Source organism: Vulpes lagopus, chromosome 13 (genome assembly GCF_018345385.1).
Source record: "Vulpes lagopus strain Blue_001 chromosome 13, ASM1834538v1, whole genome shotgun sequence".
NCBI lineage: Eukaryota > Metazoa > Chordata > Mammalia > Carnivora > Canidae > Vulpes > Vulpes lagopus.
The window spans coordinates 35611888-35634286 of record NC_054836.1 but is presented as its reverse complement, the minus strand read 5'-3'; the positions used below and the strand labels follow the sequence as shown (position 1 = coordinate 35634286).

Below are 22399 nucleotides of genomic sequence, written 5' to 3'. Positions count from 1 at the left end.
GTTTTGAGTTTCTTTATCCTTCTGTTTCTAATTTCTAATTTGTTTTGCATTGAGATTAGAGAACATGACAGGTGTGATTTTTGACTCTGCAAATATCTGATATCATCTTATTGCCTGCTCATAGTCCATTTTTGAATGTGTTTTAGTTGTATGTGTGTATTCTATAGCCTTCCTAATAATTGGTAAACTGGATAAAATTTGCCAGGAGATAGATATGTTTAAAGTTTCTAAATTGAACACCAATAAAAAAATAATTAAAAAAAATAATAAAGGGGATCCCTGGGTGGCACAGCGGTTTAGCGCCTGCCTTTGGCCCGGGGCGCGATCCTGGAGACCCGGGATCAAATCCCACTTTGGGCTCCTGGGGCATGGAGCCTGCTTCTCCCTCTGCCTGTGTCTCTGCCTCTCTCTCTCTCTCTCTCTCTGTGACTATCATAAATAATAAATAAAAAAAAATTTTAAAAAAAAGAACATTAAAAAATAATAAAGTTTCTCACATTAGTGTTATGGATTTGTCAATTTCTCTTTGTAATTCTTAATTTTTTTAATATTTGAGATTATTGTTGCAGGTATGCAAAAGCACAATGATTTTACCTTCTTAAGGGATTATTCCATTTATTATTCTATAATCTCTCTTGATCCCTATAGTGCTTGTTATAGACTAAATGGTGTCCCCCTCCCCCCACCAAAATTCATTTCCTGAAATTCTAACCCCATCCTAGTACCGTACCTCAAAACGTAACTGTATTTGGAGATAGGGCCTATAAAGAGGTAATTAAAGTAAAACAAGGTCACGTGGGTGGGCTCTAATCCAATACGGCAGGTGTCCTTGTGAAAAGAAGAGATTAGGGCACAGACATTTACGTACACAAAGGAAAGACCATGTGAAGACACAGTAGGAAGACAGCCATCTGCAAACCAAGGAGAGAGGACTCAGAAAAAAGCCAACCTGGCAAAAACCTGAGTTTGGATTTGTAATCTCCAGAACTAGGAGAAAATAAAGGTTGAGTCACCCAGTCTATGGTTTTTGGTTATGGAAGCCCTCTCTGACTAATATAGTACTTTTTATCTTTTATTAATAATGTTATGCTAGTTTCCTTTTTGTTATTACTTGTCAGGTACATCATAAAGATTGGTAAAAAGGAACAAGGGTATTCTTTATTTTTAAAATAAACTTATTGACTTTTTAAAAAGATTTTATTTATATTTTAGAGAGAGAGAGAGAGAGTGAATGTAACTGGGGGGAGGGGGTGATTTATAAATGCCATGATTTTCCTGATAGAAAATCCTATGGAACCTTACAAAAATCCCTAGAATAAGTGAATCTACCAAGATCTCAGGAAACAGAGTCAATATACAAAAATCAATTGTGTTTGTATATACTAGCAACAAACAATTGGAACATGAAATTGGAAAAAATAATCCAACTGGAGATGAAAAAACAGACAAATAAATATTTAAATCAGGAGTCATGGAGTGAGACTGATTAGAGATGAGTAGAAATAGGCCAGGGAAGAGGTCTCAGGATCCAGCTCACGGTGTTGCAACATTTACACATGAAACTGAAGAAGAGGGGATCAGCAAAGGAGACCAAGCAGGAGTTGCCAATTGGATAGAGGAACCAGAGGACATGGTGTCTCAGAAACTGAGAGAGGCCATGTGGCTGAATGAATCATTGCTGCTGAGCGCACATGAGTGAGACAGAAATGACCATCGTTGTTGGTAACACTGATGTCTTTGTTAATGAGGACTGAAACCCAATTAATTTGGATTCTGGAGAGAATAGAAAATAAGGAAATAAAGATAGCTACTGTAGGCAACTCTTCCAGAATGTTTTGTTGTCAAGTGGAGGACAGATTTGGACTAGTAGCTGAACAGAGACTGTGTAATCAAGGGAAGTTTTTCTTCTTCTTTTTTTTTTTTCTCTTCTCTCTTCTCACTTTTTCTTTCTTCCCTTCTTTCTTTCAAGTTTGGAGGCTTTTCACAGGCCATAGAGAATAATCCAATAGAGAGGGAGAAACTGATTACAGGAAGTAAGGAGATGATAGTTGCAGAAATGAAACTCTTGGGAAGAAGAGAAGAGATGAAAATCAGGACCAAACAGAGGGGCTGATCTTTCATAGAAACAGAGTCACATTACCCGCTTTGCAAGAAGGAAAGCAAAAGGTCTACATTCAGATACAGCTAGCTTGGTCTAACCAGTGACAGCAAGTTGAGGGACCCTATTCTAGGATGGTTTTTGTTTCTGCCATTACATAGGAGAAAATGTCATTAGCTGGCAGTGATGGGGGGAGAGGTAGAGTGAATGAGACTGGAGGAGAAAAAAATGTTGTAAAATGTGAAATAGTATTTGGGAAGGGAGGGAAGAAAATACACCAGGAAGATATAGTCAAATTGTTGAGGAATATTGAGAATCTGTTTGAAATGTATGGTCATGAGATTAAAGTGAGACCAGTCAATGGTCAGCTGTCTTGGTGCAGGCGGGAAGTGGTTGGATTGTTTGGGCTTCACTAGAGATGGCATCTTGATGGCAAGTAGGACACAAGGAGAGAAAATCCAGGGAGTTAAAAATAAGGAAGTGGCTCTCATGACATGGAATCCAGGCTAAGGAGGCAAATACAGTCAGAAAAAGAGGGATGGTGAATGTCTGTCAAGTGTCAGTGGATTGGAGGGCTTTTTTTTTTTTTTTTGGAGGGCTTTTTTTTAAAGATCTTATTTATTTATTCATGAGAGACACACACAGAGAGAGAGAGGCAGAGACATAGGCAGAGGGAGAAGCAGGCTTCATGCAGGGAGCCCAATGGGGGACTCGATCCCAGGACTCCAGGATCATGCCCTGGGCCAAAGGCAGGTGCTAAACCACTGAGCCACCCAGGCGTCCCTGGATTGGAGGTTTTAATGAAGTTGATGTGGTGTCGTAATCGAGGTGTTGGAGTGAGTGAGCCTTAGGTATGGGAGTAGTTGTCAGAGAACGAGATGTTTGAGATGATTATTTCAGAGGTGGCACAGATATTAGTGGTAACAAGCTCAAGCACATGATCATGGGAAAGACTAGTGAAGGTGAAGTGGGAGAAGTGTCATAGGAGATACAGCCATTGCTATACCCTTGTCTTTTAGCTCCAAACTCACCTTCAATGCCTCCCTTTGTCATACTGGAGCTGGAACTTTGCAGCTCACTTGTACTTTGCCAAATGGCTCCCTGTGACACTCTGCCCGTGAGGGAGTCCAGAGCAAAACTGCAGAGCTGGAGGAGGAAGAAGGGGCTTGCTCCTACCTGTTTCTCATTTCTAACACTGCTACCTCAGCAGTGTTTCTTCACCCAGGCAGCAGTGCCTTCCTATAGCAGCCAACGAGTCCAGTTTGTGTTTTCCTACTACTTGCAGAACCAGCTTTATGGAGCCCGTCTCAGAGACACCAGCAGCAGCCAAGCAGACTGCCCTTCAGACGTGTGTATTTCAGCTCTGTAGGCCCTCTTCTTCTTAGTGTCTAATTTATTCATGAGAGACATAGAAAGAGAGGCAGAGGCATAGGTAGAGAGAGAAGCAGGCTCCCTGTAGGAAGCCTGATGTTGGACTTGATCCTAGGGCCCTGGGATCACGACCTGAGCCAAAGGCAGATACTCAAACTGAGCCACCCAGGCGTCCCTAATTTTTATAATTTTTTATAATCCTGGCTTCCTCCCTTCACTCCACCCAGCCCTTGGGATGGTAGCTGTCTATTGCAGTAGTATCTTAGTGTTCTCTATTTACCCTTTCAGTTATCTTGTTAAGATTTTTATACCTAGCTAACAAGTCTTCATATTAAATTCTCTCTGTGCAAATAACTGGCGTGGTTCCTGATTCCTGACTGCACTCTGATAGACAAAGAATATGAGAAAGTCAAGAAACAGGACACCTAGATGTCGAAGTGACCAAGAATGATGCTAGGAGTAGGAGTAAAAAGCAAGGCAGTGATTCAGAGGCAAAGGTTGCCATGAATGTGACAAATTGAGCACTGTGAGAAGAGGGACATTAGGTGCTGATGTCTGATTGATTTTGCGTGCTTATTTAACTTGCCATCTTCCCATCCACAATTTAGGCTTGAAAGTGACTACATTTGAAATCCACCAAGTTCTTTTCAGTGGTATACTTTATCACATCTTCTCCCTCCACCTGGTTAAAATTGTAAGTTAACATCAACTCTCCAGTCACATTTCTCAAAATATGGTCTGAAGATTATCCACATCCAAATTTACTAGAATGCTTGTTAAATGCCCAGATTCCAGCAGATTGATAGATCCAGAATGGAGGGGTTTCCTAAGTAGCGTGATTTTTGTAAAACCAGGACCATCCTGGGCAAATTGGGATAGTTGGTCATCCTAATGCTGGACCTACTGAATCCACATCTTAAAGGGAAGGGCAGATAACTGCAATTTGAAGAAGCACTTCAGGTAGTTCTTAGGCACACTAACCTGAGAACCACTAATCTAGATATCCCTGGGCTTGGTGTGTGCATCGACCTTTTTTTCCCCCCCAGGCATCAGGCTATCTCCATACTGGGGAGCATTTCTTGACTTATTGTCATGGAATATTGTGGAAATCCTAGCAATCTCTCCTGCTGCTGATAATGAGATCTTGAGGGTAAAAAGTGAATCACACTTCTTTTTCTTTCTTCCCTTGGTCCTTAGAACAAGAGGTACCACAAATGCTTTCTCATGGTAGTGTGGGTTGACCAAGTGTAGTTGAGGGCTTCTGTGCCAGACTATCACTGGCACCTATCCAATGTATCAGATTGCCATAACAAAAAACCATAGACTGGGTGGCTTAAGCTACAGAAATCTATTTTCTCAGAGTTTCAGAGGTTGGGATGTATAAGATCAGGGTGCCAAATGATTCAGTGTCTGCTGAGAGCTCTCCTCTGGCTTGTAGAGAGTTGCCTTTTTCCTTGTGTGCACACATGGCAGGGAGAAGGAGTAGGAGAGAGATATCCTCCTCTTTTTTTAAGCCCATAGTCCCACGGCTCTGATTCTTGGACCTTATTCAACCTTAATTACCTGTTAACGACCTTATTTTCAGATATAGTAACATTGGAGGTGAGGCCTTCAACATATAGATATGGGGGCAGGGACAATTAAGTCCTAGCATCCAACAAGAAATGTATCACTTTGCAGCTGTCCCACATGATGCTGCCATGGTGAAAAAATGTAAAGTGCTTGCTCATTAATCCCCACAAGAAATGCTAAACTTTCCTCTTTTTTTTTTTTTTTTTTTTAAACAACCACATCTGTTGACTACTACCTGACATTTTGAATAATGTGCATGGACCAGATGTTCTAGTCATCAAGAAGAGGGAGAGGGTACAAAGAAAGGGCTGCAGAGGAATTTTGCTATTTGCCAGAACCTATAGATAAAGCAATAAAAACTTAGAAAATCCAAACATTTAAAATGATTCTTTTACTCTTACTCATTGTACAAGAAGATCTAGCCACTGCAGTAAGGCAAGAAAAAGAAATAGAAGGCATATCATTTAGAAAGGAGGTAATAAAACTCTCTCTATTTGCAGGTAACATGATTGTCTATATAGAAAATCTCTAAGAATTTCCCAAAACCTCCTAGGAGTAATAAGCAAGTTCAGCAAGGTCAGAGGATAAAAGAACAATGTAGAAAAATTGATTACATTTCTATATAGTATCAGTGAACATGCAGAAGCTGAAATTAAAAATTGTTTGCAACAGCATTGTAAAAATATTATTTACAGTTGCTCCAAAGCAAATGAATACTTAAGTGTGCACTTAAAATCATGTATAGTATCTATATGCTGAAAATTACAAAATGCTGATGGAAGAAATCAAGAGATGTAAATAAATGGATAGATATAATTGATCATGGATTGGAAGAATCATACAGTAAAGATATCAATTCTCCCCCAATTAATCTATAGGCTTAATGCATTTCATATAAAAATTCAGTAATCTTTACGTTGCTATTGGCAAGCTTATTCTTAAATTGATGTAGAAAAGCACATGCCCCAGAATAGCTAAAATAATCTTTACAAAGATGAATAAAGTGGGAAGAATTAATCCATCTGATACTAAGGTCTTAACTATACAGCTACAGTAATAAAGATAGTGTAATACTGGCTGAGAGGTATCAGTGGAACTGAATAGAGAACCCAATAGTAGACTCATACAAACATGTTCAACTGACTTCAACAAAGGTGCACAGGAGGGATAGCCTTTCCAAAAAACAGTGCTTAAAGCTACTGGGTAAAGGGGGAAAATATGAACATTGACCTAAATCTCACACCTTATTAAAAAAGGAACACAAAACCGATCATAGACTTAAATTTAAAATGTAAAACTATGGGGATCCCTGGGTGGCGCAGCGGTTTGGCGCCTGCCTTTGGCCCAGGGCGCGATCCTGGAGCCTCGGGATCGAATCCCACGTTGGGCTCCCTGCATGGAGCCTGCTTCCCCCTCTGCCTGTGTCTCTGCCTCTCTCTCTCTCTCTATCTGTGACTAACATAAATAAATAAAAAAATTAAAAAAAAATAATAAAATTAAAAAAAAATAAAAATAAATAAATAAAATGTAAAACTATGACTGTTTTTGGAAGAAAAAATGGTACTTTGGAATGGCTTCAAGACTAAAAACCTTTGCTCCGTGAAATCACCTATGCAGAGAATGAAAAGACAAACTACTGACTGACAGAAAATACTTGCAAATCACATATCTGACAGAGGACTCCTATCGAGGACATAAGAAGAATTCTCAAAATTCAACAGTAAAGAAACAGTCCAATTAGAAAATGAGCAAAAAGAAAAAAGACATTTTATCAAAGAGGATATGAAAGATGGTAAATAAGCACATGAACGATGTTCTACATTATTAGCCATTAGGGAAATGCATATAAAAAGCACACTGAACTATCACTACACACTGCTCGGAATGGTTAAAATAAAAAAAATTAATAACAATACCAAATACAGAAGAGGAGCAGGATACTGGATCCAAGAGAGGAGATCAGATCATTCACACATTGCTGATGCGAATGTGAAATGCTACAGACAGTCTGGTAAAAGTTGGAGTTTCACCTGAAACCAACTTACAACTACCATATGACCTAGTAGGCGCACTCTCAGGCAATTATTCCAGAGAAATGAAGAATACCATCACAGCAGAAATGTTCAGAAATGTTCACAGCAGCCTTATCTGTAACGCTCCCCAACTAGAATCAACCCAAGTGTCCTTCCACAATTGATGGTTAAAACCTGTGATACACACGTATCATGGAATCCTACTCAGCAATAAATAGGAATGCACTAATTGATAGATACAACTCTTTGGGCCAATCTCCAGAGAATTATGCTGTGTTTAAAAAGCCAATTCCATTTTTTAAAAAGTAGACTCCACGCCCAACCTGGTGTGTAAACTCAGAACCCAGAGATCAAGAATTGAACTGGCCACTGACTGAGCCAGCCAGACACCCCTAACATTTTTGAAATAATAAAATGTTATAAATGGAGGACACATTTCTGGTTACTGGGGGTTAATTTAAGGAGGGGAGTGGGTGTGGTTATGCAAGGGCAACAGGAAGGATCCTTGTGAGGTTGGAATGTTCAGTACCTCCACTGCTGAGATGCAGGCACAAAGCTACTTATGTGATATACACACATGTGCGCACACTTGCAGGTCAAATGGGGGAAATCTAAATTCAAATGGTAAATTGTATCAATGTCAATATCCTCAATGAGACTGTACCTTAGTTTCCCAAAATGTCACTATTGGGGGAAACTGGGCAAAATGCACACAGAATTTCATCTCATTCCTCGTAAACTGCATATGAATCTGCCATGATCTCAATAAAAGTTGCAACCAAAAATGACACTTTTAGAGGTGTATTTCATCTCTTTGTGGATCCCTGGAGAGAAAGAAACAATCTACTTTTTAAAAAATGAAGGCACAGTCTGCTTAAGGGCTGTTTGCCACAAGACCACAACTGTGTTTATTTGCAGCTCTAAGGGATGCAGGGGGACTTTAAAGCTTAGAGGTCTGCAATGATGATCAAATACTGGCTGAAATGTGAGGTTACACAGCAGTTGCCTTGCTGGAGGGAATTGAGAGCAAGATGCTGAAGCAGAAGCTGTCGGTGCAACCGTTTTTGCTCATTTCCAAGGTTTTGGTTAAATGATTTTGTGAGGATGAAAGATACTTAAACACTTTCAAGCAGTTTTGCCCAGAAGTTAATAAATCTCAGAAGCTAATTTTAGTATTTTAGTGTGTAACTTTTGCCCAGTCTATTTCAATTGTTTAGTTTGCCTTTTTTTTTTTTTTTTTTGAAAGCAAGAGCAGAAAGCAAGTGTTAAATTTATGATGGCTTGCTTGCATTGCTTTTTCTGTTCACCTTGTGGGTGAATACCCTTTTGGCTGTAATGTGGGCACTGCTTTCCCTTCTCTCAGAACACATTTTTTTTAGGCTCTGAGTATTAACCCAGGTACTCATCGTCAATAGAACACGAGCAGTTTCTGAAAAAGTACAACTCCATATATTACTATTATTATTGGCTTGGTTTCTGTTTGATTGTTTTGCTTTTCTTCCTGTTTTGGAAAGCATGTTTCAATTTTTCAGGTGTAATAGATTCCGTCTGGGTCATCACATACCGCAGCTTTTCTAAACAGTGGCAGAAACTTCTATTAGAAGGAATCCTCGGCCTTTCCTGGGTTCTATAGAGAACTGCAAGCTCTGGTATATATAAAATGCTTGACAGTTTTAGAGTGTTTGGAAAGAAAGTGAGGAGGAAATTGGAGTGGGAGCAATTCTAGGAAGGAGGCAGGGGAGCTGGTATGTTGTTTTTCTAAGAAAACAGAAAGACTGAATATGTAACATTTCAGTTTACTTGGTCATGGTTTGAAACAGTCCACCTCCTGTTTATGAGAGGAGTGTGCTAATGCTGTGGGTGCAAAATGACATTCTGTAATAAGCCACGTTGAACATGCTTTCCCAGTATATGACTTCTAGTCCATATTTCATATACAGATATGACTTGCTTTGGAAATAACAGTCAGAAATGCCCAAGTCCTGTTGAATTCTGTTTCCAGAGCCCACCTTGGAATTTATGGTTATGGGTTTCATTACATAGTCTTAAGATGAGACCTTGAGTTTTACACTGTCAGAAATTTCCTGGTACTGGGCTACAGTTAGCAAGGTCAGGAGCTCATTTGGACTCAAAAGCTATAAACAAATCCAGACGTGATAAGCAAAGTCAGAGCCCAAAGCTGTAGAAGACATGGTGATCAGATTATCAGCTGGGAGTAATCTTATCTCAATTTAGCCACATGGGAGTCCAGACCACGTGTAGATTTTGGAAAAGAGAGATGATACAGTATGTGTTGTGGGGTCGGGAGGCAGGGGTGGGGGTGGGGTGGGGGAGACTCTTGAAAAGAATGCAGACACCTGCTAAACGTGCCCTGTAGAAGGAGAAATACTTTCAGAAACAAGGAAGGAGAAGATTACAGAATTCTATGGACAGTAAATAAGTAGGTTGCAATGATAGTACATAAGGAACTTTGTTCTCATTTTTTTAAATTAAAGGTTAAATTTCTCTTCCCACCCTCAAGCTACCTGAATCAAAGCAAAAAGTGAGAGTATCCCTTTGTGGTATGATCCATCTGGGTTCTCTCTTGTCTCTGCTGGGTCACCACAATCAAGTTTCTTAAACCCTTGCAACATCAGTTTCCTCACCTGAGAAATGAGGATTCTCTTACGTATATCACATGTTACTGGTGGTAACTGAGTGCAATCATGTGTACACGGTTCCTGGAATGTGGTTAGTGTTTAATAAATGAAAAGGTTATTACTATCAATACCACTTTACAAGTGTCCACCACTCTAGCCTTCTCAAAATACAATCACATCTGATACTACGCGTTCCTCTTTGTAGCAATAGTGTTGCATGGATTGGGCAGATATGCATGTCCCCATTTTACAGATGAGAAAGACGAAGCTCGGTGATTAGTTCCTAGGTAACCCAGCTGGTGAACAGTAGACCTCGGAGGACAACCACAGTGGTTTTAAGCAAAAATCAGAATCACCTGGATAGTGATTAAAACCCAGATTGCTGAACTCCCCCACCAGAGTTTCCACTTCAGTAGGTTTGGGGTGGGGCCCAAGAATTTGAATTTTTTTTTTTCCAAGTGATGCTGATATTGCTGGGCGGAGGATCCCACTTTGCAAAACACTGAGTTAGACGAGGGCAATAGTTGTCCAACATCCATGCTCACAAAATCACCTGGAGGCTTAAGGGAATAGATGAACAATAAATGAACCCATAATTGCCCAAGTCTGTGGATTTTCTATCGCAAAGATGATTTGATTATTCCAAGTAAAGTAATCTATAATAACTTTGGAAATTCAACAAAGTGTGGAAAACTGTGTTATTAAAAAATGTATAGAATTAATACAAAATATTTGTAGAGCCAACTGTTTAGAGAAATTTTACATTTCTGATCCCAAATTTTCCATTTCATTATGCAACATTTCCTATTATTGCTTGCTGAATACAAAATAGGGCTAACAAGTAATTGAGATTATGGGCTTTAGCTAAAGCAATAAAATTTCCTTAATATTGTAATGAATAGTGACACTTTGAAATTCTTTTCTGAAATACTAGATAGTTGGTGTTTTAGCTTTGACAAAACAGAAATTCAAACTCTGTTTAAAAAATATTCTGCATTTCACTACCAAACTCATGAAATGTTTTAGGACTTTTAGTCACTTAAGAAGTAATTAAAAGTTATGTTTTATAGATATACTTCTTTCTGAACTCTTTATGTTGATATCTTATAGTTTACTTTATTTTTATTTATGTATTTTTTTAGTTTACTTTAAAATAATGTGACACAGGGGTGTCTGGGTGGCTCAGTTGGTTATACAGCTGACTCTTGGTTTCAGCTGAGGTCATCATCTCACAGTGGTGAGATCGAGCCCCAAGTCAGGATCAGGCTCTGCCTGTACTCAGTGTGGAGTCCGCTTCAGAGTCTCTCTCCCTCTCTCTCTGGCTTTCTGGGTATCTCAAATAAATAAATAAAATATTTTAAAAAATAAAATAATTCTGCACATATAATCTATTGTGAAACCCCTTAGTTCTTTAAAAACTGCATACCGCAGTACTTTTGTTGGTACTACTAATTAGAAATGGATCATTACTGTTTCTCTTAATAATACATTAAATTCTTAGAAAAGTAAGGGCTTTGAATAATCTGTTTTCAATAAAAAAAATCTTTAAAAAAGAAAAAAAAAAAGGGTCGCCTGGGTGGCTCAGTGGTTGAGCATCTGCGTTCAGCTCAGGGCATGATCCTGGGGTTCCAGGATCCAGTTCTCCATCAGGCTCCCCTCAGGAAGCCTGCTTCTCCCTCTGCCTCTCTCTGTCTCTCATGAATAAATAAATAAATAATCTTTTAAAAAAATTTAAAAAATAATCTGTTTTCATTTTCATCCCTTTATTGTCAATACCTTGTTATACTTGTTATAATTATATTTTATGTTCATAGACTAAATTCTTAATAAGATATATTTTCCAAAAGCCCTATGAAATATGGATTGCATTAATCATATTTTGAGTTTATATAGCATCTCTAAGAAATCTCAAATGCTTTGAAAATATTTTTTCATTTATTTTCCCAGCACTATTTTTGAGAGCAGATGGGTAACTGTCACAGTTGAAAGATTAAATGAGAGAATGCTTGCAAAGATGAACTCAGCCCAGGGTTTGGTGCCGAGCCAGGGCTCATTTAGTCAGCTGCTGTTACTGATACCATTACTACTATTGGCTTTTTGGTAGAACCCTGGGCATTACAGTTTCATCATGATGTGTACTCTTCTGCACCCAATACATGATGGCATCGATTGTTGGTAGTTCATGCCTTTTTCTCCATAGCCATTCAAGTGGTTATTATCAGAATGCATTTAAATTGGCTGTGACAGCAGTATCTTGACAAGCCAAGTCAGGAAGATAGAATACCAGCTTGTAATTAGAGAAAACTTTCCAGAACGGCACCCAGTTTCTGTTAGATGATGATTTTGCCACAAGAGACTTGATTTTAGATCTTTTATTCTGCAACAACTTGAAGATGTTACCTCTGAGTGTCGCAAATTTAGTGATGTCTTCCCTTCTAGGTGAGGTCTTATCTAATCTCAGTGAGATGGAAGTTTCAAGATACCAAGAGAGAGAGAACAAGTGGGGGTGTTATCTTATGTAATTATCACTTCATTTATTCATGATCAAATATAATCTAAGTCGTATTCAGATATTGCCCGCATTGCTTCCACTCCTCTGCCAAAGGTGGATTCTTCGCTGGGCGTCTAGAATACCAAACTGGCACACTTCTCTGTTATAAGGGGTGTGCTGAGGATTTGCCCAGAGCTGAGCTCTGTGGGAAGGGCAGAGATACTACTAAAGAGCAGAGGTGAAATGTTTGGACTCATTTTACAGAGAAAAAGTTGTGGACCAGGGCTGATTAACAATCACAACTATTTCATGTCATTTGAAGCATGTGTGGTAGCATTTAATCACACATTTCTTATCTTCTTGAAGGTACTATGGACTAAGCTTAATCTCATAGAAACATTTAAAAAGCAAGCATAGATTTCTAGACAGATTCTTAAATTCTGCAAATATGACATCTCTTTTCTCTCTGTTGCAATATGTATACTATTGCTTCTGGGAAGGGATACTCATTCTTGCATTCTTTGGGGGAGTCAAAAGCTCAACCTGGATTTTTGACTGTGCTGGGGGTTGGCACTCCTCACCTCCATGTTGTTCAAGGGTCAACTGTAAATGGAATGGAACCAAAATCTAACAACAAAACACACCACTACAGAATCAATTTCTAAGTACTATTCATGTGCATGGGCTTTGCCAGACAAAGGGAGATTCGAGGTTGCCATGTGAAGACTTAGGACTAGTTACAGCAAATTCCTAAAGCAAGAAGGCTCAGCTACATACAGGTTTCTAAATAAGAACTCAGTTACTCCAGGTGCTTTGCAAAAACCTGACCTATTTCAATTTTACAATCCCTTTTGCAAAAGGGATTTGATGCATCCTACAATGAAAGGAAGTGAAAATAAGATCACTGGTTCACAGTGAAGCAAATATACCACCCCCCCACCCCCGCCAAAGTTCTAATGTAATAAATTTCACTCGAGTTTCCCAGCACCCAAAAGGTAAAGAAGAATGGAGACAATGTTGAATTTGGAGGCATAAGGAATGTTTTCCAGTTTGGCAATCTGCAGTTGTTATTTACTAGCAGGGGGACAGGGATCTTTCTCTTAATGTAGCTTCTTAGATCCTGTCTCCATGTTTAAAAAATGTGGGTAAAAAGAACCTGGAAGAACACTGGGAAGATTCAAGGAGATACGCTATATGAAGGAAAATTCTAAACCATAATAAAATCAAAGTGGCTATAATGAATCGTTTGCATGACCCAATAAAAAGAAAACATTTTTTAAAGAAATCATACCCTGTTTTATTTATTTATTTATTTATTTTAAAGATTTATTTATTTATGATAGAGAGAGAGAGAGAGAGAGAAAGGCAGAGACACAGGAGGAGGGAGAAGCAGGCTCCATGCCGGCAGCCTGACGTGGGACTCGATCCCGTGACTCCAGGATCCCGCCCTGCGCCAAAGGCCGGCGCTAAACCGCTGGGCCACCCAGGGATCCCCATACCCTGTTTAATTGATCATTCTTCCCCCACAGTCTGTAACATGGGGAGCACATAGCACATGTTTGCTGAACCAATGAAAGTAGGACGGGCAGTTCCCAGATGTTTTCTCCTCAAGCTTGGGCAAATGTTTGGCCAACTTGATTCACTGCTTCAACCAAAAAAACCTCAGTGTCATCACCAGGGAGGTCCGCCGAAATGTCTCATGGTACAGAGGTTTCCACTCTGAACTCCTGACCACAGTGCTCAACAGGCTTTCCATGCCGCCCCGCACACCTGCTATCACTTCAGGCCCACTTCATCTACCTCCCTCCACCAATACCTACTTGGAGCCTTCCGCAATCTCCACCAACTTAATTCTTCACTCTTCCTACCTGCACTTCAAGAAGTCCTCCCTGACCTGTGCCAAGTTAAGTCTCCCTATTTTAAACCACCGTAGCACCACTTAACTTTTCCCTTGTGGCATCTATCACAGCTCCCAATTCACATGTATTTGCATCATTATACATGAACTTCTCACATTAACGGTATCTGAATGGTCGACTCATTAATTGTTACATCATTATTACGTTTGCTTGCATCATTATTAACACATATCATCGTGCTGGCGGCTGGCTCCCTGACTGTAAGCTCCAACAGAGCAGGGCTCTGTTTTTTGTTCCATCTTGGGTTCTGGCGTTCAACACAGTTGACGCATAACTGGTGCACAGCCGTTGCTCAGCCAATTCCTCACCTCTAGAACTCTCTGTCTAGTGGGGCCGTAGGCCTACACGTATCAAGGCATAGCAGAGGCTTTCTAAAGTCCGAGGGAATTTTGCAGCGCCCCAGCCCCAGGGCCTTGCTAAAGAGCTTGCTTTGCAAAGGGTGAAACCGCGTAGCGACTGTTTGGGGAGGCAGCAGGACCCCGCCCCTTTACAACAGCGAAGCCAAACGAGCTCTCCGAAGTTAAGCTCTAAGCTGCGCTCCTGGAGCAGACACTCCGCCGGCCGCAGAGGCGGGCACTGCTGCAGGGCAGGACCTGGAATGAGCCCTGCAAATCTCCGGCGCGCGGAGCCGGGCGTGCCAGCTGGAGGCTGCGCCGGGACTGCCCCCTCGCTTCTCCCGCGCGCAGCCCGGCCGGACCGCTCCACTCCCTCCCTCCGCTGCAGGGGGGGAGCCCGGCGCCCCCGCGCGGGCCGCCGCCCCGGGCCGCGCCCCCCCGCAGCCCCCGTGTCACGCCGCGGGCGCGGCGGACTTCACCGGCCGCGGAGTTGGGTCGGAGCCCCGAGGCTCGCAGCCCGGGGCCGCGGCGCCGAGTGGGCGGCGCGGCGCGCTCCCCCCGGCCCGGGCGCCGAGTGCGCCCCTCCCCCGGCCCGCCGGAGCTCGGGCGCAGCGCGCGGGCTGCGCGGCCGCGGGGCTTCTGCGTGCGCCGGGCCCGTGGCGAGCCGCGTTCCCGGGGCCGCGTGCTCGGAGGAGGCCGCAGCGCGGGTGGGAAGAATGGAGCTGGCGTCCCGCTCCCAGGTGAGGGCCCCGCCGCAGCCCGGCCCGCCTGCCCCTCCCCCTCCCCCGCCTGCGCTGGAAACGTGGCCCGCGGCCGCCGCGCCGTGGACCTGGCCGGCCGCGCCCCGCAGGTGTGCGCCCTGGGTCTCGGCTGCGCCCGCGGGGCTGGGGAGGCTGGGCAGGCCGGGCGTCGCCTCCGCCCCGGGTGGGGGCCGGGGTGGGGGCCCCGCGGGGTGGCCGCGTTTCGTGGGAGGCGCGGGCGGGAGGCGGCGGGGGCGTGGAGCTTGCGTCTGCACCGGGTGGACCCGGCCTGGAGCCCGGGTCGTGCGCGGAGCCCTTCTGGTGCGCGCCCCCCGCTTTCTCCGGGGATTGGCACAGAGATCAGGAAGTTTCAGAAAAGTGTGATATTTTTCTAAAAAAAAAAAAAAAAAAGTCGGGAGTCCAGCTCAACTTGGATGATGGAGTGTAATTTACAAGGAATTGCTCTTGTATTCTAGAGCTTTTATGTTTTGCAAGGGATTTGTAACGCCTTGGGAGGGGGAGATGGCAACGTCATGAGACCAAGTTAAAAAACAAAACAAAGCAAAAAAAAAAAAAAAAAAGAAAGAAAAAAAAAACCCCGAGATCACAAACCGTAAACACAGCGGGACCCCGATTACGCTTTATGGTTCTAACTAGGTTTTTAAAGTCTCGTTAACAAACACTTGAGCGAAGCCCCCCCCATCCCCGTACCCCCTGTTCCAGTGGGCGGTGGGAATGTGGACCTGACTTCAGTTTTCTGTTTTACTTCTTAAAAGAGCTTTTCCTTACTTTCTAGTAACGAATGTACCTAGTATCTTCAGAGGTAAGCAGTACCAAGTTTTTTCAAATGGACTAAAAATAAAACTTTTAGAGGGGGAAGGAAGCAACTTGTGGGAGCCCAAGAGAGGCTTTGTGTGACGGTTGGGTCCCCCCCCCTAGTGTTTGTGAGTGCCTTTGACTCACCGCCTCCACTTTATCTTGGACTGGTGTTTCACCTCTTCTCCACCTGGGTGCTGGGCCTTGGAGGCGGGGATCCGGGCGTTGGCCTTGGGAGAGCGAAGCGACCCAGAAGCGACCCCGCGAGTCAGTGGTGCCTAAGCTCGGGCCGCTGTCACCTGCCTGGGTCCCCGCGCAGATGAAAGCAGAGCCACTCGTCGTCGCTTTGGCTATTGAGTGATATCCTAAAGGCCTCCTGAAAGTAGACATTTGAGAAAAAATTGTTGTGCATGTTGAGAGAGTACTATTTTTCATTTTCCCCAAATGAAGGGAGGTATTTAAAAGCAAGGGGAAAAAAAAAAAACCAACAAGAGTAAGAATAAGAAGGACCTTGAGACAGGCTTAGTTTTTTGTTTTATTTTCCACTGACCTTGACCGTATAGGTTTAGTTTCCTCTGCTTCTGGGAGGCTTGGGTTTCTCTAGGACTTAACCCTTTCTGCAAGGAGCCTTGCGGCCCATGTGACTTTCATCCGAAAATGTTTCTTGAGAACCTGAGCTGGAAACCTGTTGTTCTGCTCCACCTGTACTTCCACCACTTAACTACACAGTTCATGTTTAGATTTAAAATGTCCTGGAATGTATCTTCGGGAGTGAACGTTTTACCTTCGAATAATAAGGCTAATTTTTGGTACCTCTAAAACGTTAAATAAACTATTTACCGGGTGGGGGTAATCCGCAAATTATATGTCCCATTATACACCAATTAGGGCAAATTACTGTATGTAAGATGATCAGGTCCCACCCCCCCCTTTCCAAAGACCTAATTGACAGCACAAATTAAGATGCGTGATGATTTTTCCAGTGGAAATGTTCCTGTTCATCATAATTTAAATGTGAGCAGATTATAGTCTCTTTAAATTAGTGGAGAGGTTCAATGGGGTGGGCAGGTGACTGCAAATAACAGCACTTAATGAACGTTTCAGGCACAGCAAGATGTTAAATTCATGTGGTTCTACCCTGTACCCCGGCCTTATGAATAAAGCAGTGTGATGCACCGCCTGAAGCGGCATTAGTGCACAGTGGCTTTTAGTCTCACACATATACTAAATATAATTTCCATCCCTTGGAAGGGGCACAGCCGGACGGGTTCCAGCAAAGCAGCTTAGGCCCGATGTTAGGGGAAGACCGTGTTTTAAACTGAAGTCCTTTCTAGCTTCTGCTTTTTTGCAACCCTCCCTCCCCCCAACCCCAGCGTCTTGGATTTGATGTCCAGCTGTGTGGGACCACACCTCCTGTGGGTGTAGACCTTGTTGGGCTGACCACTGTTGTCTTTGTGCCTTTTTGTGCAAGGGTAAGATTAATACCCCATAAAGGCGAGGGTTTGGTCCCTTTCTGAATGCTCTCAGCCGTGCAGCTTAGAATTGCTGGAGGATCAGACTGCTTCAGCTTCCTAGCAGAGGAATCAGAAAGTCCTGGATGTTGGTGTTACCGTTTTACTAAACCGTTCTTGCTCTAGGGTGCAGGTTGGACTCTTAGAAGGAAATGAGGCTAAACTGTTTCAGGAATAAGAATGGAATTTGGGATTGAAGTGGTAAAGAGGAATTTGTCTGGTATGGTCCTCATAGCTAAAGAGTATGCTCTCTGGTTCTCTGACTTCATGTCTGTGTCCAGAGCCTCAGAAGCTGCTTGGGCAGGCCGGGGTGTTGTGTGTGACTTCTTGGAAGGACAGCACAATAATTTGCCATTTTAATGTCCCATATTTTTTTTTAAACGAAGTATTTTTTAAAATTTTTTTTTATTTATTTATGATAGTCGCAGAGAGAGAGAGAGAAAGAGAGAGAGAGAGAGAGGCAGAGAAACAGGCTCCATGCACCGGGAGCCTGACGTGGGATTCGATCCCGGGTCTCCAGGATCGTGCCCTGGGCCAAAGGCAGGCGCTAAACTGCTGCACCACCCAGGGATCCCCTTTAATGTCCCATATTTAAAAAAGACTGGTGGGTGGTGGGTTTGATGTATTTCTGACAATCGCATCCATAGAAGAACTGCATTCTGAGTAATGAGAAATTTCAGAGATCACAGCAATTCTGATCTGGGCAGGTACGCAGGACAAAAATCCGTGAGATAATTGTGTGACTTAAAAACCACTTTATGACTATTACAGTAAACTAATGAAAGAGGTCAGAAAAGCCATCCAAATGGAACAGGCGTGTTCATTTTAAACTGTTCTTGCGAGTTCTGCTTTACCCATCCGCACTTTCTCTGAGCTACAGTTTAGAATTTTTACCTCCAAGATTTTTGTTTCATAAAAGACCTAGCTTTATTCACCAACGTGGGATTGACAGAGGCTGATGGAGGAGGGATAGAGATAAGAAAATATTAGTGGGATCATTTTATTTTCTTTTTGGAAAGCAGTGGTTTCTGAATGCTTTATTTATTTTACTTGAAGTTTTTAATTTTAAATCCTGTATCGTTAACAGTGTTTATTAGTTTCAGGTGTACAGTATAGGGAACCAACAGTGTCTGTACGTACATCAGTGAGAGCTCATCATGAGATGTGCGCTCTTAATCCCCGTCACCTCTTTGATCCATTCTTCCCCCAGCTTCCCTCCGGTAACCATCAGTTTGTTTTCTCTCTGAATGTTTTTAAATAGGACCATGCAGAGGCATATTTGGTAAATATAGCTGAAGATAGACACGCAGAATACTTGGTCTTCCACGGTGGTAAATGCTACCATCTGTATTCGGTGCAAAAATACCCGGTGGAGTCTCAAGGTTAGAGGGACCAGAGTTCGGGTGTAGACAGCTGATGGCTTCCTGCCTGTGCTTCTTCATAATCGCCAGCTGATGACAGAGGGGCTCCCTGACTGGGCTAGTCTGTTTGTCAGGTGTCTTTTGAGCACTTTCTATGTGCCGGATATTACAGTCATTCTGGAACTCCTTGCCTCTTCTGCCTTTGCTGGAACTCAGCTGGCTTCTGCTGTGCTATGGAAGCCTACAAGTCCTTGAGGTTTGGGGAATGGGAGAAGACCTTAAGAGCCACCCCCTGCTCCCCATGGAAACTATCCTTTCCTTTTATTAGATTTGATCCTCGCTGTAGTTCTGAAGTGTCTTGTATTAACTCTGTTTTAAAGATAAGGTGAACTAGAGTGATTTGCTCTGGGCAACCCAGCCAGGAAGGGGCTGAGCCAGGATTTTGTCTTCAGAGCCAATGCCTGACTTGCCACTGGACTCACGAGATCTCGGCAAGGCACAATTTTGTGAGTTGGCAAGGCTGGGCAGTCACTTCACCGAAGTAGTATTAGGAGGATTGAAATCTCTGTCCACCTTCTAGTGCCATTGAATTAATCCAGGGCGGGTAGCCCCGGTGGCTCAGTGGTTTGGTGCCACCTTCAGTCCAGGGCGTGATCCTGGAGACCTGGGATTGAGTCCCACATCGGGCTCCCTGCATGGAGCCTGTCTCTGCCTCTCTCCCTCTCTGTGTGTGTGTGTGTGTGTCTGTGTCTCTATGAATAAGTTAAAAAAAAAAATCAATGAATTAATCCAGGGCATGCTAAGTATAATGTATTATTTAAATATAAGGGGTTGGGGGATCCCTGGGTGGCGCAGCGGTTTGGCGCCTGCCTTTGGCCCAGGGCACAATCCTGGAGACCCGGGATCGAATCCCACATCGGGCTCCCGGTGCATGGAGCCTGCTTCTCCCTCTGCCTGTGTCTCTGCCTCTCTCTCTCTCTGTGTGACTATCATAAATAAATAAAAATTAAAAAAAAAATAAATATAAGGGGTTGTTAGCACTCTGGGATTTTCTCATAATATCTTTGCTCCTCCCTTTAGCTAGAAGGGCTGGACATTAATAGCAGCTGGTTCTGGTTCTTTTTAGACACTGGCCAGATTAGTCTTTGGACAGGCTTCTTTTGATACTGTATAAAAGCCAGCATGGGAATATGAATAAGACCCAGAAAGCTTTTACATAGCAATGATATTTAGATGAATTTTGTATTGTACAAGTACTAGAATACTGTTCATAGAAGCTGAAATAAAATAGTTGGCACTAGTGCCCTACCTCCCCTACTCTCTGGGTGTCATTTTCTAGATCTTTCCCATCCAGTGTTTGCTTGTGTTTAGTTAACGTTTTTTGCCTAATTTTGCAGTATGATGGCAGTTAGAATTCTGCTGTCTTTAGCACTGTCCGTGCCATTTCTGGGTAGCTCAGAGTTTTTCATGGTTTTCATTTTTAATGACTGCAGCATTTCACTGACGTGTAAGTGTTTTATATACTTTACTGTTGAAAAATTTTTGCTTTATTAGAAAGACTTTATTAGAAGGAACTTTACAATAAATGTCTTGTGGTGGTACGTGCCTCGTGTTGGAGTCCAGGCTGTTTTTAATTATCATGTATTTAACTCTCTCCTGAAAGGAATGTGCCTACTTTGCAGTGGATGGGAGTCTCTGATGGATGTTTTTTTTCCTGTATTGTGCTGTGTTAGCTAAGAGGAGTGTTGGCTCAGGGTAGAACACGGGCTCATGATAACTGGACTAAAACATTGTTTTATTCCTTAAATTAGAGCACCTCGCAGTGTATTTTTAGTTTAAGGGAATGTGGAGAGTAGTCTTAGAGGTGTGTTCTTTAGCATCTAGGAAATGAGAAGATGCAAGCATGTGCTAACGGATACAGAGCAGCAGTGCCTGTGGATTGGGCTGTCCTGGAATTTTGCAAGTTGGTCACGTGGATGTGGAAGGGCAGAGATAGCCTGCTCTTAGCTCCTCTCCTCTGTGGCACTGAATCACTTTGTTTTGCCTTCTTTTGTATTGCTTATTTCAACTATAAAGCATCTCTTAGATGTCTGAAAATACGTGTTCATCGAAGGTTGGATGTCTAAAGGTAAAACAGTAGGTTCATAATATGGGGTTTCTGAGAGCTAAGAAGAATGTATTTCTGGATCTGGGTGCTGGTTATAATGAGTTGGTGCCGTTTGTAAAACTTTACCAGGCTGTGCACTTAAGCTATATGCACTTTCTGTTGTACTTAAAACGCTTGAAAAATAGCATGTGAAATACCTGTGAGTCCCGAAGCCCATGCTTTCAGCCTGCCCAGGGGTGTGGGTGACGACTTCCCAGGTGGCTTGTGCCCTACCAGTTGTACCGATATCCTCAGCACTGGGTGTAGTCCAGGGATCCCTTCCCATAGACCCCCTCTGATGTTGCCCCAAGCCCTCCAGAGCAGCAGCACAGCTGTTTGGGAACCCCCCCGCCCTTTCCCCCATCTTTAAACCTCTGCTTACAGGAGGGTCCTATGTACCTGGAGAATCCCTTGCATCTGTGATTGAGCTCTGGCATCTGGGTCTTTTGGCACAGAGCCTGGCCTGGCACTGCCTTAGCTGTCTGCTGGCAAAACTTCTTCTCCGTTAGGAGGGCCCTAGCATTTACCCCAAGGTAGTGGGTGGTGACCCTAAATCATGTGGCAGGCCAAAATGATAATTATTCTGATCTGTGCAGAGCCTGGCATATAGCAGGTGTTAAATATTTGTTGGATTGTAAAAAAAACAAAACAAAACAAAACACGATAGTTTATGACTGTCACTGGGTAGCGAGAGGAAGTATGAGTTAGGACAGGTTTCAACATCCTTTAGTGGGGTTTCTCAAATTCTTCTGTTGGACTGATGGCGGAGGCCAGTTCCAGCCTGCCCCAGAGGCCCGGAGGTGCAGCAGCTCCACCCTGTCAGTGCGGGGGATTTTTTCATCCGTTTCCAGTTTTATCTTTGAAAGTTAGGCCTACTTTGCATTCTGTTCCATGATATATTTTTATTTATTTTAACACAAAAAGGTTTTTAAAAATTATTCTTCTGGGGAAAACATTCCCCCTCCCCTATCCCACCTATGGTCTTGAAAGCCTTCGGGCTGTACTGAGTCCCTCAGTTTGAGAAGCGTAGAACTGCTTGCTGAGTGTAAAATTTAGAGAGCATACCTGTAATAAATCCTGAAATAGAAAAGCTACCTCCCCGCCTAGTCCCCCACCCCATAATATCTTTGTATTGAAAACTCCACGAGTCTGAGGGGAGTTAAATGAGAAAAACAAAACAAATCAAAAACACTTCAATTGATATTGAAATAAATCCCTAAGCATATTTTTTTAAATGCAAAATATCTAGTGCCTTTATTTTGTTCTTGGTAACACTGGTTTAACATGGAAAGTGAAGAAAAATCAAAGTGTCTTTAAAATTAGTGCTTATTCTTGGGACACCTGGGTGGCTCAGTGGTTGAGCATCT

The 22399-nt window shown here is 42.7% G+C and overlaps 1 protein-coding gene across 3 annotated transcripts in view; it reads left to right on the top strand.

Annotated features, from left to right (window-relative positions):
- Positions 1-14922: 14922 nt before the first annotated feature.
- The window catches only part of CDCA7L (cell division cycle associated 7 like), a 50829-nt gene continuing 43352 nt past the window's right edge, over positions 14923-22399 (top strand). The window contains exon 1 of one of the 3 annotated variants that reach the window (XM_041728014.1): positions 14923-15198. In XM_041728014.1, coding sequence (XP_041583948.1) covers positions 15175-15198 — 24 coding nt within the window. In that variant the 5' untranslated portion in view covers positions 14923-15174. The remainder of the gene's footprint in view (positions 15199-22399) is intronic. The other 2 variants (XM_041728013.1, XM_041728015.1) reach the window with 2 other exon arrangements.